This window comes from Salvelinus alpinus, chromosome 18 (genome assembly GCF_045679555.1).
Source record: "Salvelinus alpinus chromosome 18, SLU_Salpinus.1, whole genome shotgun sequence".
Lineage (NCBI taxonomy): Eukaryota > Metazoa > Chordata > Actinopteri > Salmoniformes > Salmonidae > Salvelinus > Salvelinus alpinus.
Genome location: NC_092103.1, coordinates 52,019,312 through 52,033,292, shown reverse-complemented (window position 1 = coordinate 52,033,292; position 13,981 = coordinate 52,019,312). Strand labels below are relative to the sequence as shown.

Below are 13,981 nucleotides of genomic sequence, written 5' to 3'. Positions count from 1 at the left end.
CTTATCTCCTCCTCTCCTCTCTTCTCTCCTCCTCTTTCCTCCTCCTCTTTCATCCTCCTCTCTTCTCTCCTTCTCTCTTCTCTCCTCCTCTCCTCATTTCTTTCCTCCTCTCCTCTCTTCTCTCCTCTCTTTCCTCCTCTCCTCTCCTCCTCTTTCATCCTCCTCTCTTCTCTCCTTCTCTCTTCTCTCCTCCTCTCCTCATTTCTTTCCTCCTCTCCTCTCTTCTTTCCTTCTCTCCTCCTCTCCTCTTCTCTCCTCTCTTTCCTCCTCTCCTCTCTTTCCTCCTCTCCTCTCTTCTCTCCTCCTCTCTTTCCTCATCCTCTCTTCTTTTTCCTCCTCCTCTCTCTTCTCTTCTCCTCCTTCCTCTCCTGTTCTCTACAACTTCCGTCATCCTCTTCCTCCTCCCTTCTCTCCTCAGCCTAGGTTGGCCCGTCCTCTCCACCAGGCCATATCTCCACCAGCTGTCTGCAGCGTCCACAACCTACCAGGAGACTCACCACGCTGCCAACAACCCATCTGGAGTGAGTGCTTGGCCTGGTCGCTGCCTGCCGATAGACAGACATGATGGACCGACTGACTGACTCCTCCCACTGGAGTTGAACCTCTTCTGATTGGTTGTGGGCCTCAGTGACAGTACAGCACCAGTAAACATGAAGTCAAAGGAAGGAGGGATTAGTATCTGTCTGTCTCCTCCCCTGACTGACTGAACAAGGTTCACATTGTGTTCCTGACGATGGTCCTTTATTCATTTCACTCATATTGTGACTATTGGAATGCTGAAGGAGAAGAAGAGACAGAGTTTTCCAATTTGCTAAAGCAAAAAGCATTACCGATTTATATAGACCGGTTATAGACAGGTTATTGAGAAGTTATAGACCGGTTGGCAATATAGACAGGTTATAGACAGGTTATAAACAGGTTATAAACAGGTTATAGACAGGTTATGGAGAAGTTATAGACCGGTTGGCAATATAGACAGGTTATAGACAGGTTATTGAGAAGATATAGACCGGTTGGCAATATAGACAGGTTATAGACAGGTTATTGAGAAGATATAGACCGGTTGGCAATATAGACAGGTTATAGACAGGTTATTGAGAAGATATAGACCGGTTGGCAATATAGACAGGTTATAGACAGGTTATTGAGAAGATATAGACCGGTTGTCAATATAGACAGGTTATAGACAGGTTATTGAGAAGATATAGACCGGTTGTCAATATAGACAGGTTATAAAGAGGTTATAAACAGGTTATAGACAGGTTATGGAGAAGTTATAGACTGGTTGGCAATATCGACAGGTTATAAACAGGTTATAAACAGGTTGTCATTCTCTTGACTTCAGCAGAAGAAGAGAGGGAACACTCGGCAAGGCTGCTGCTATTGGTCATTGGATGAGAAAGAGGAGTCCTGTCAGTTCCATGCTGACCAGTCACAGACAGTGTCAGGATGATGTCATAACTTAATGTGGGTAGCTTGAGGTCACATTGGTCTGGGAACAGTTATCCTCTTCCCCGACCCCCACCAGAAGTGATGTGGCCCCACCTGGGCAAGAAGACCTGATGTGGTAACTGTCATCGTCACCCATTATGAGAGGTCTCTACCACTTCAGATACAAGCAGCATGACATCAGTTCTCCTCCGTCCCATGTCACAACATCACACAGCATTATTCTACTCTAATGACAGTGACAGTGATGTTATTCGTTGGTTCTTTACATCGCTGTGTAGTCATGGGAAACACCAGGTGCCTTTACTCAAAGTGAAAGCCTCGCTGGGTGTCTTTTTGAGGACTGTGCGGTTCTTTCCAGCTAGCAGCTATGCCTGGATCCTATTGGCTTCTTCTGTGTTCTGTCTTAACCAACAGCATTAAATGTAGTTCACGTATATATTCTGGTGTTTTTAGAGGTTGTTCCACTGTGCACCGTTCCCCAGTCAATGATATGAAGCTCTAATGCACTAGATGTCCCAGTAGATGTCCCAGTCGATGTCCCAGTAGATGTCCCAGTGTGTCCCAGTAGATGTCCCAGTGTGTCCCAGTAGATGTCCCAGTGTGTCCCAGTAGATGTCCCAGTAGATGTCCCAGTAGATGTCCCAGTCGATGTCCCAGTAGATGTCCCAGTAGATGTCCCAGTCGATGTCCCAGTAGATGTCCCAGTCGATGTCCCAGTAGATGTCCCAGTAGATGTCCCAGTAGATGTCCCACTAGATGTCCCACTAGATGTCCCAGTAGATGTCCCACTAGATGTCCCACTAGATGTCCCACTAGATGTCCCAGTAGATGTCCCAGTAGATGTCCCACTAGATGTCCCAGTAGATGTCCCAGTAGATGTCCCACTAGATGTCCCACTAGATGTCCCAGTAGATGTCCCACTAGATGTCCCACTAGATGTCCCAGTAGATGTCCCAGTAGATGTCCCACTAGATGTCCCACTAGATGTCCCAGTAGATGTCCCACTAGATGTCCCACTAGATGTCCCAGTAGATGTCCCACTAGATGTCCCAGTAGATGTCCCACTAGATGTCCCAGTCGATGTCCCAGTAGATGTCCCACTAGATGTCCCAGTAGATGTCCCAGTAGATGTCCCACTAGATGTCCCACTAGATGTCCCACTAGATGTCCCAGTCGATGTCCCAGTAGATGTCCCACTAGATGTCCCAGTAGATGTCCCAGTAGATGTCCCACTAGATGTCCCACTAGATGTCCCAGTCGATGTCCCACTAGATGTTCCAGTCGATGTCCCACTAGATGTTCCAGTAGATGTCCCACTAGATGTCCCAGTAGATGTCCCAGTAGATGTCCCACTAGATGTCCCACTAGATGTCCCAGTCGATGTCCCACTAGATGTCCCAGTAGATGTCCCAGTCGATGTCCCACTAGATGTCCCAGTAGATGTCCCACTAGATGTCCCAGTAGATGTCCCACTAGATGTCCCACTAGATGTCCCAGTAGATGTCCCACTAGATGTCCCACTAGATGTCCCACTAGATGTCCCACTAGATGTCCCACTAGATGTCCCAGTAGATGTCCCACTAGATGTCCCAGTAGATGTCCCAGTAGATGTCCCACTAGATGTCCCAGTAGATGTCCCACTAGATGTTCCAGTCGATGTCCCAGTAGATGTCCCAGTAGATGTCCCACTAGATGTCCCAGTAGATGTCCCAGTAGATGTCCCACTAGATGTCCCAGTCGATGTCCCACTAGATGTTCCAGTCGATGTCCCACTAGATGTCCCAGTAGATGTCCCACTAGATGTCCCAGTCGATGTCCCAGTAGATGTCCCACTAGATGTCCCAGTAGATGTCCCAGTAGATGTCCCACTAGATGTCCCAGCAGATGTCCCAGTCGATGTCCCAGTAGATGTCCCACTAGATGTCCCAGTGTGTTCCTCCACATCCCAAATGGATCCCTGTGCCCTAAATACAGAGAGCTCCAAAAGAATTGGGACAGTTGACATTTTTATTGTTGGATGCATTTGCTATTTGTTTTGGTTGTGTTTTAGATATTTTACCCAATAATAACGAATGGGAAATAATGTATTGTGTCATTTTGGAGTCACTTTTATTTTAAATAAGGATATAATGTTTCTAAACACTTCTACATGCATGTGTTACTGTGACTACAGATAGTCCTGAATTATTCCTGAATAACAATGAGTGAGAAAGTTAGACACAATATCAGACCTCCCCTTTTTTTATTGTGAAAGAATGTCTAGCTACGATGTTCTCAGAGGTAGTCAACAGTTTCCATAACAATCTCCTGATTGATCCAATCTCCAATCCTACAGCTGACACCATTCCGTTTCCGTAACATACTGAATCCTACAGCTGTTGCCCTTCAGTTTCCATAACATACTGAATCCTACAGCTGTCACCATTCAGTTTCCATAACATACTGAATCTTACAGCTGTCGCCCTTCAGTTTCCATAACATACTGAATCCTACAGCTGTCGCCATTCAGTTTCCATAACATACTGAATCCTACAGCTGTCGCCATTCAGTTTCCATAACATACTGAATCCTACAGCTGTCACCCTTCAGTTTCCATAACATACTGAATCCTACAGCTGTCGCCCTTCAGTTTCCATAACATACTGAATCCTACAGCTGTTGCCCTTCAGTTTCCATAACATAATGAATCCTACAGCTGTCACCATTCAGTTTCCATAACATACTGAATCCTACAGCTGTCACCATTCAGTTTCCATAACATACTGAATCCTACAGCTGTCGCCATTCAGTTTCCATAACATACTGAATCCTACAGCTGTCGCCATTCAGTTTCCGTAACATACTGAATCCTACAGCTGTCACCATTCAGTTTCCGTAACATACTGAATCCTACAGCTGTCGCCCTTCAGTTTCCATAACATACTGATTGCTACAGCTGTCGCTCTTCAGTTTCCATAACATACTGAATCCTACAGCTGTCGCCATTCAGTTTCCATAACATACTGAATCCTACAGCTGTCGCCCTTCAGTTTCCATAACATACTGAATCCTACAGCTGTCGCCCTTCAGTTTCCATAACATACTGAATCCTACAGCTGTCGCCCTTCAGTTTCCATAACATACTGAATCCTACAGCTGTTGCCCTTCAGTTTCCGTAACATACTGAATCCTACAGCTGTCACCATTCAGTTTCCATAACATACTGAATCCTACAGCTGTCGCCATTCAGTTTCCATAACATACTGAATCCTACAGCTGTCGCCATTCAGTTTCCATAACATACTGAATCATACAGCTGTCGCCATTCAGTTTCCGTAACATACTGAATCATACAGCTGTTGCCCTTCAGTTTCCGTAACATACTGAATCCTACAGCTGTTGCCCTTCAGTTTCCATAACATACTGAATCCTACAGCTGTCGCCCTTCAGTTTCCATAACATACTGAATCCTACAGCTGTCACCATTCAGTTTCCATAACATACTGAATCCTACAGCTGTCGCCATTCAGTTTCCATAACATACTGAATTCTACAGCTGTCGCCCTTCAGTTTCCATAACATACTGAATCCTACAGCTGTCGCCCTTCAGTTTCCGTAACATACTGAATCCTACAGCTGTCGCCCTTCAGTTTCCGTAACATACTGAATCCTACAGCTGTCGCCATTCAGTTTCCGTAACATACTGAATCCTACAGCTGTCGCCATTCAGTTTCCATAACATACTGAATCCTACAGCTGTCGCCATTCAGTTTCCGTAACATACTGAATCCTACAGCTGTTGCCCTTCAGTTTCCGTAACATACTGAATCCTACAGCTGTTGCCCTTCAGTTTCCGTAACATACTGAATCCTACAGCTGTCACCATTCAGTTTCCATAACATACTGAATCCTACAGCTGTCGCCCTTCAGTTTCCATAACATACTGAATCCTACAGCTGTCACCATTCAATTTCCATAACATACTGAATCCTACAGCTGTCGCCATTCAATTTCCGTAACATACTGAATCCTACAGTTGTCACCATTCAGTTTCCGTAACATACTGAATCCTACAGCTGTCGCCATTCAGTTTCCATAACATACTGAATTCTACAGCTGTCACCATTCAATTTCCATAACATACTGAATCCTACAGCTGTCGCCCTTCAATTTCCATAACATACTGAATCCTACAGCTGTCGCCATTCAGTTTCCATAACATACTGAATCCTACAGCTGTCGCCATTCAGTTTCCATAACATACTGAATCCTACAGCTGTCGCCATTCAGTTTCCATAACATACTGAATTCTACAGCTGTCGCCCTTCAGTTTCCGTAACATACTGAATCCTACAGCTGTCGCCCTTCAGTTTCCGTAACATACTGAATCCTACAGCTGTCGCCATTCAGTTTCCGTAACATACTGAATCCTACAGCTGTCGCCCTTCAGTTTCCATAACATACTGAATCCTACAGCTGTCGCCCTTCAGTTTCCATAACATACTGAATCCTACAGCTGTCGCCCTTCAGTTTCCATAACATACTGAATCCTACAGCTGTCGCCCTTCAGTTTCCATAACATACTGAATCCTACAGCTGTCGCCCTTCAGTTTCCGTAACATACTGAATCCTACAGCTGTCGCCAATCAGTTTCCATAACATACTGAATCCTACAGCTGTCACCATTCAGTTTCCATAACATACTGAATCCTACAGCTGTCGCCATTCAGTTTCCATAACATACTGAATCCTACAGCTGTCACCATTCAGTTTCCATAACATAATGAATCCTACAGCTGTCGCCATTCAGTTTCCATAACATACTGAATCCTACAGCTGTCGCCATTCAGTTTCCATAACATACTGAATCCTACAGCTGCCGCCCTTCAGTTTCCGTAACATACTGAATCCTACAGCTGTCACCATTCAGTTTCCATAACATAATGAATCCTACAGCTGTCGCCATTCAGTTTCCATAACATACTGAATCCTACAGCTGTCGCCATTCAGTTTCCATAACATACTGAATCCTACAGCTGCCGCCCTTCAGTTTCCATAACATACTGAATCCTACAGCTGTCGCCCTTCAGTTTCCATAACATACTGAATCCTACAGCTGTCGCCCTTCAGTTTCCATAACATACTGAATCCTACAGCTGTTGCCCTTCAGTTTCCGTAACATACTGAATCCTACAGCTGTCGCCATTCAGTTTCCGTAACATACTGAATCCTACAGCTGTCGCCATTCAGTTTCCAAAACATACTGGATCCTACATCTGTCGCCATTCAGTTTCCGTAACATACTGAATCCTACAGCTGTCGCCATTCAGTTTCCGTAACATACTGAATCCTACAGTTGTCACCATTCAGTTTCCGTAACATACTGAATCCTACAGCTGACGCCATTCAGTTTCCATAACATACTGAATCCTACAGCTGTCACCATTCAGTTTCCATAACATACTGAATCCTACAGCTGTCGCCATTCAGTTTCCATAACATACTGAATCCTACAGCTGTCGCCATTCAGTTTCCATAACATACTGAATCCTACAGCTGTCGCCCTTCAGTTTCCATAACATACTGAATCCTACGGCTGTCACCATTCAGTTTCCATAACATACTGATTCCTACAGCTGTCGCCATTCAGTTTCCATAACATACTGAATCCTACAGCTGTCACCATTCAGTTTCCATAACATAACTGAGTATCAGAGCCGGTGTAGTACGATTCAAACACCCTGCTACAGGTCCAACACCCCCTGCTACAGCTCCAACACCCCCTGCTACAGCTCCAACACCCCCTGCTACAGCTCCAACACCCCTGCTACAGCTCCAACACCCCCTGCTACAGCTCCAAGACCCCCTGCTACAGCTCCAAGACCCCCTGCTACGGCTCCAACACCCCCTGCTACGGCTCCAACACCCCCTGCTACGGCTCCAACACACCCTGCGACGGCTCCCAACCCCCTGCTACAGCTCCAGCACCCCCAGCTACAGCTTCAACACCCCCTGCTACAGCTCCAACACCCCCTGCTACAGCTCCAACACCCCCTGCTACAGCTCCAACACCCCCTGCTACAGCTCCAACACCCCCTGCTACAGCTCCAACACCCCCTGCTACAGCTCCAACACCCCCTGCTACAGCTCCAACACCCCCTGCTACAGCTCCAACACCCCCTGCTACAGCTCCAACACCCCCTGCTACAGCTCCAACACACCCTACGACGGCTCCAAAACCCCCTGCTCCAACACACCCTGCTCCAGCTCCAACACACCCTGCTCCAGCTCCAACACACCCTGCTACAGCTCCAACACACCCTGCTACAGCTCCAACACCCCCTGCTACAGCTCCAACACCCCCTGCTACAGCTCCAACACCCCCTGCTACAGCTCCAACACCCCCTGCTACAGCTCCAACACCCCCTGCTCCAGCTCCAACACACCCTGCTACAGCTCCAACACACCCTGATACAGCTCCAACACACCCTGCTACAGCTCCAACACACCCTGCTACAGCTCCAACACACCCTGCTACAGCTCCAACACCCCCTGCTACAGCTCCAACACCCCCTGCTACAGCTCCAACACCCCCTGCTACAGCTCCAACACACCCTGCTACAGCTCCAGCACACCCTGCTACAGCTCAAGCACCCCCTGCTACAGCTCCAACACACCCTGCTACAGCTTCAACACCCCCTGCTACAGCTCCAACACACCCTGCTACAACACCCCCTGCTACAGCTCCAATAACCCCTGCTCCAACACCCCCTGCTACAGCTCCAACACCGCCTGCTACGGCTCCAACACCGCCTGCTACGGCTCCAACACCCCCTGCTACGGCTCCAACACCCCCTGCTACAGCTCCAACACCCCCTGCTACAGCTCCAACACCCCCTGCTACAGCTCCAGCACCCCTGCTACAGCTCCAACACCCCCTGCTGCAGCTCCAACACCCCCTGCTGCAGCTCCAACACCCCCTGCTACAGCTCCAACACCCCCTGCTACAGCTCCAACACCCCCTGCTACAGCTCCAACACCCCCTGCTACAGCTCCAACACCCCCTGCTACAGCTCCAGCACCCCCTGCTACAGCTCCAACACCCCCTGCTACAGCTCCAACACCCCCTGCTACAGCTCCAACACACCCTGCTACAGCTTCAACACCCCCTGCTACAGCTCCAACACACCCTGCTACAACACCCCCTGCTACAGCTCCAATACTCCCTGCTCCAACACCCCCTGCTACAGCTCCAACACCCCCTGCTACGGCTCCAACACCCCCTGCTACGGCTCCAACACCCCCTGCTACGGCTCCAACACCCCCTGCTACAGCTCCAGCACCCCCTGCTACAGCTCCAACACCCCCTGCTACAGCTCCATTCATTCAACCTGCTTGTCCTTACACATGGCAAATACATTCATCCTGCTTGTCCTTACACATGGCAAATACATTCAACCTGCGTGTCCTTACACATGGCAAATACATTCAACCTGCTTGTCCTTACACATGGCAATTACATTTAACCTGCTTGTCCTTACACATGGCAAATACATTCAACCTGCTTGTCCTTACACATGGCAAATACATTCAACCTGCTTGTCCTTACACATGGCAAATACATTTAACCTGCTTGTCCTTACACATGGCAAATACATTCAACCTGCTTGTCCTTACACATGGCAAATACATTCAACCTGCGTGTCCTTGCACATGGCAAATACATTCAACCTGCTTGTCCTTACACATGGCAAATTCATTCAACCTGCGTGTCCTTACACATGGCAAATTCATTCAACCTGCTTGTCCTTACACATGGCAAATACATTCAACCTGCTTGCCCTTACACATGACAAATACATTCATCCTGCTTGTCCTTAGACATGGCAAATTCGTTCAACCTGCTTGCCCTTACACATGACAAATACATTCATCCTGCTTGCCCTTAGACATGGCAAATTCATTCAACCTGCTTGTCCTTACACATGGCAAATACATTCAACCTGCTTGTCCTTACACATGGCAAATACATTCAACCTGCTTGTCCTTACACATGGCAAATACATTCAACCTGCTTGTCCTTACACATGGCAAATACATTCAACCTGCTTGTCCTTACACATGGCAAATACATTCAACCTGCTTACCCTTACACATGGCAAATACATTCAACCTGCTTGTCCTTACGCATGGCAAATACATTCAACCTGCTTGCCCTTACGCATGGCAAATACATTAAACCTGCTTGTCCTTACGCATGGCAAATACATTCATTCTGCTTGTCCTTACGCATGGCAAATACATTCATCCTGCTTGTCCTTACGCATGGCAAATACATTAAACCTGCTTGTCTTTACGCATGGCAAATACATTCATCCTGCTTGTCCTTACGCATGGCAAATACATTCAACCTGCTTGCCCTTACGCATGGCAAATACATTCATCCTGCTTGTCCTTACGCATGGCAAATACATTCATCCTGCTTGTCCTTACGCATGGCAAATACATTCAACCTGCTTGTCCTTACACATGGCAAATACATTCAACCTGCTTGTCCTTACACATGGCAAATACATTCAACCTGCTTGTCCTTACACATGGCAAATACATTCAACCTGCTTGTCCTTACACATGGCAAATTCATTCATCCTGCTTTTCCTTACACATGGCAAATACATTCAACCTGCTTGTCCTTACACATGGCAAATACATTCAACCTGCTTGTCCTTACACATGGCAAATACATTCAACCTGCTTGTCCTTACACATGGCAAATACATTCATCCTGCTTGCCCTTACACATGGCAAATACATTCAACCTGCTTGTCCTTACACATGGCAAATTCATTCAACCTGCTTGTCCTTACACATGGCAAATACATTCAACCTGCTTGTCCTTACACATGGCAAATACATTCAACCTGCGTGTCCTTACACATGGCAAATACATTCAACCTGCTTGTCCTTACACATGGCAAATACATTCAACTTGACTCATTGATGCCCCGTGCAGGTCAGGGCTGCAGCACTTCCCTCATCAACAACAGATTATGTGAAAGACAGAATCTACTAGAAGTTAAATATGATCACAAAATATGAACCTATTAAAGGAATTTTTAAAAAGTGTCACTAAAACGAATCATCCCTGGACTATATGGATAAAAACAGATCTTAACAGAACAACAGCCCTAACAGGCCCCACAGGCTATACATTTTTTAATTTGTGGTAGAATTTATTTTTTACATTCTATGTATTTAGTGTAAACGATATGCTAGCTGTATTACTAACCAAAGCATGCTAAGCTGTCTGTCAATTTTCTCCAGAAACTGTAGAAATCTCATTTCCATCACAGTCATTGACATCACAAACTAAAGTGTGGTGGAAATGACACAAATCCATTATCTTATTCATTTTTATTTTACTTTTTCTTTTTTTTTCTTTAGGCTTATTTAATCATGTTTTAAATTAATTGAATCTAGAAAATGCTCCAAGATGTGCACAAGTTGAAAACGAAGTAGTATTTGTCTTTATTTTTAGAAGATAATAAAACAGCACAGAGGTCACAGACATATAGAAAGAAAATAAACATGATCCTATACGATACCAGGAACATCTGCAAATACTGGAAGGAAAAAGAGAAGGGAGAAGTGAAATCTCTGACAAAGCGAGAACAAAGAAACAAGAGAAGGCAAAGGATATGTAACCAACGGAATAGAAGACAGACTTTAAAGAGAACAGTTACAATGCAGACCTACCTATCATGCAACACAACACCTCAGTCACTTGCAGACATAACATGAGGCTAACTTACCTGCCCCTGACTTACCTGCCCCTGACTTACCTGCCCCTGACTTACCTGCCCCTGACTTACCTGCCCCTGACTTACCCGCCCCTGATGCCCCCCCTGATACCCCTTCCTCATCGTCTGCAACAGGAATGAGACGTCGAATACTTGAACGTAAGAAAAAATGTTGGAAGAGGTCGGACAAAAGCATACAGAGATCTTAGTATGACAAATGTAAAACTTGATACTGCTTTACGGAAATCTGAGAAATACAAAAAAAAGTATGATAGACTGACAAACAAAATGGAGAGACAAGATTCCCCAAAGACAAAGACAAAACAGCAAATGAAGGGAACTCCGAAGAACTTGAGAAGGATTGTATTGTTTCAAAATGCCATCATTGCAGAGTTAAAACAAAAGTATAAAAGAAATGTATAGTGCCAAGGACAAACAAGTGGCTTCAAAAATGCTCCGAGGCAACATCCTGAGAAAGTATGGCCTGGTCAAAGCCGCAAACAGAGAATTAGGATTTTCAGCAAAACCAATGAGGGCAAATGAAAACAGGCCATCAAGTCTTCAATACTCAAACGCGCCAAATTCAAATTAATTTCTATAAAAATCTAACTTTAAAAATCTAACTTTCATTAAATCCCACATGAAATATACCGAATTAAAGCTACACTGGTTGTGAATCCAGCCAAGATGTCAGAATTCAAATAGGCTTTTTGGCGAAAGCAAACGATGCTATTATCTGAGGATAGCACCATAGTAAACAAAGAGAGAGAAGCATATTTCAACCCTGCAGGCGCGACACAAAACGCAAAAATAAAAATATAATTCATGCCTTACCTTTGACGAGCTTCTGTTGTTGGCACTCCAATATGTCCCATAAACATCACAAATGGTACTTTTGTTCGATTAATTCCGTTGATATATACCCAAAATGTCCATTTATTTGGCGCGTTTGATCCAGAAAAACACCGGTTCCAACTTGCTCAAACGTGGCTACAAAATATCTCAAAGGTTACCTGTAAACTTTGCCAAAACATTTCAAACTACTTTTGTAATACAACTTTAGGTATTTTTTTACGTAAATAATCGATAAAATTGAAGACGGGATGATCTGTGTTCAATACAGGATTAAAACAAACTGTAGCATGCATTCTGGTTACGCGCCTCAAACAAAAAGTACACTTCACTCGACTCTCAGGTAGAAAGAGGAGGAAGGGAAGCGCTACTAAGGTACACTATAGTATATTTTGGTAGATAGAAGGTGCTCTTTGGTAAAAGGTGTAAATTGGTCATCAAAAAGAAAGGAGGACCAAGGCACTCTTCATATAATTAATTAAAATGCCTTTATTAGTATGGCATGTTCAATAGAAACAAAGTTGTTTAAAAACCGACGCGTTTCGGCTCGACTCTCGTTCAAAACTTCTTCATTACACAAAGGAAAAACCCTCAACCAATTTCTAAAGACTGTTGGCATCCAGTGGAAGCGGTAGGAACTGCAAGAAGTTCACTTAGAAATCTGGATTCCCAATGAAAATCCATTGAAAAGAGAGTGACCTCAAAAAAAAAAGAATCTGAATGGTTTGTCCTCGGGGTTTCACCTGCTAAATAAGTTCTGTTATACTCACAGACATGATTCAAACAGTTTTAGAAACTTCAGAGTGTTTTCTATCCAAATATACTAATACTATGCATATCTTATCTTCTGGGGATGAGTAGCTGGCAGTTGAATTTGGGTATGCTTTTCATCGAAATGTGAAAATGCTGCCCCCTATCCTAGAGAAGTTTTAAATTAAGGGAACATTTCTTGTTTGTTAGTTTATTGTTTTGAAGCTACACATCTGTTCCATGTAAAACACAAATAAATCCAAGTTTAGGCACAATTCATGCATCTAATTTAGCTAACTAGCTGTGAACGTAGCTGCTGAGGGGTATACTACAAAGCAGGATCAATTGATTAGCCAGCTAACTTGCCTAAATATCCTGAAATAATATATATATATATTTTTAAATACGTTTGAAATGGGCTAAAAACATAAGTTTAGCTTATTTTTTTTTATGAACCAGAAATTCAATAGTTACTCTCCGAACTCTGAGGCTTTCTCACTCACTGTGTTCGGAGTCTTCAAAGTTGTTTCTGCGGGTTGCAAATAGCAAATATAGTTTGTGAGAAGTCAGAAAAAATAACTTTGCATTAATATGAACTGCGTATACTAAAATATAAAAATACTATATGTCATGTCTCAAAATAGTTATATATCTCACCTCTACATTGTTTTAGGTACTCTGGATTCGAGAAAAAGATAACGAGTTTAACCATAAGCCTGTCAAGTTGAATTCCTTCTCGCACGGCGTCGAGCCTATTTTCCAGATTTTTTAACAGTTTTTCTCTGGTCTCCATCCATTTACTGCAGTCGCCCTAATTTTGACCACCCTATAAGCAAGAGTTAAACTCCAATACACGTCGAATGGATTATCTAGCACAATTACAGTAACATTGTGTTACACATTGATCAAAATATGCGTTTTTGATTGGACACTATGTTTATCAAAGTGAATGTAGCTGATGGGTCGTTCGCGAACGAATCGGCTCTAAGAGCCGGCTCTTGTAGGTGAACGTTGGGAGCCGGCTCTTGTAGGTGAACGTTGGGAGCCGGCTCTTGTAGGTGAACGTTGGGAGCCGGCTCTTGTAGGTGAACGTTGGGAGCCGGCTCTTGTAGGTGAACGTTGGGAGCCGGCTCTTGTAGGTGAACGTT

At 44.7% G+C, this 13,981-nt stretch overlaps 2 protein-coding genes across 3 annotated transcripts in view; both read left to right on the top strand.

Annotated features, from left to right (window-relative positions):
* The window catches only part of LOC139544455 (interleukin-11 receptor subunit alpha-like), a 58,892-nt gene extending 55,353 nt beyond the window's left edge, over positions 1-3,539 (top strand). For both annotated transcript variants that reach the window (XM_071351568.1, XM_071351569.1), the window contains one exon: positions 419-3,539. In XM_071351568.1, the coding sequence (XP_071207669.1) occupies positions 419-565 (147 nt within the window). In that variant the 3' untranslated portion in view covers positions 566-3,539. The remainder of the gene's footprint in view (positions 1-418) is intronic.
* Positions 1,929-3,539, top strand: LOC139544454 (keratinocyte proline-rich protein-like). The gene is made up of 2 exons (XM_071351567.1): positions 1,929-2,030; positions 2,077-3,539. Exons 1-2 carry the CDS (start codon positions 1,999-2,001, stop codon positions 3,452-3,454), a joined length of 1,410 nt encoding a protein of 469 aa, XP_071207668.1. The 5' UTR covers positions 1,929-1,998; the 3' UTR covers positions 3,455-3,539.
* Positions 3,540-13,981: the final 10,442 nt, after the last annotated feature.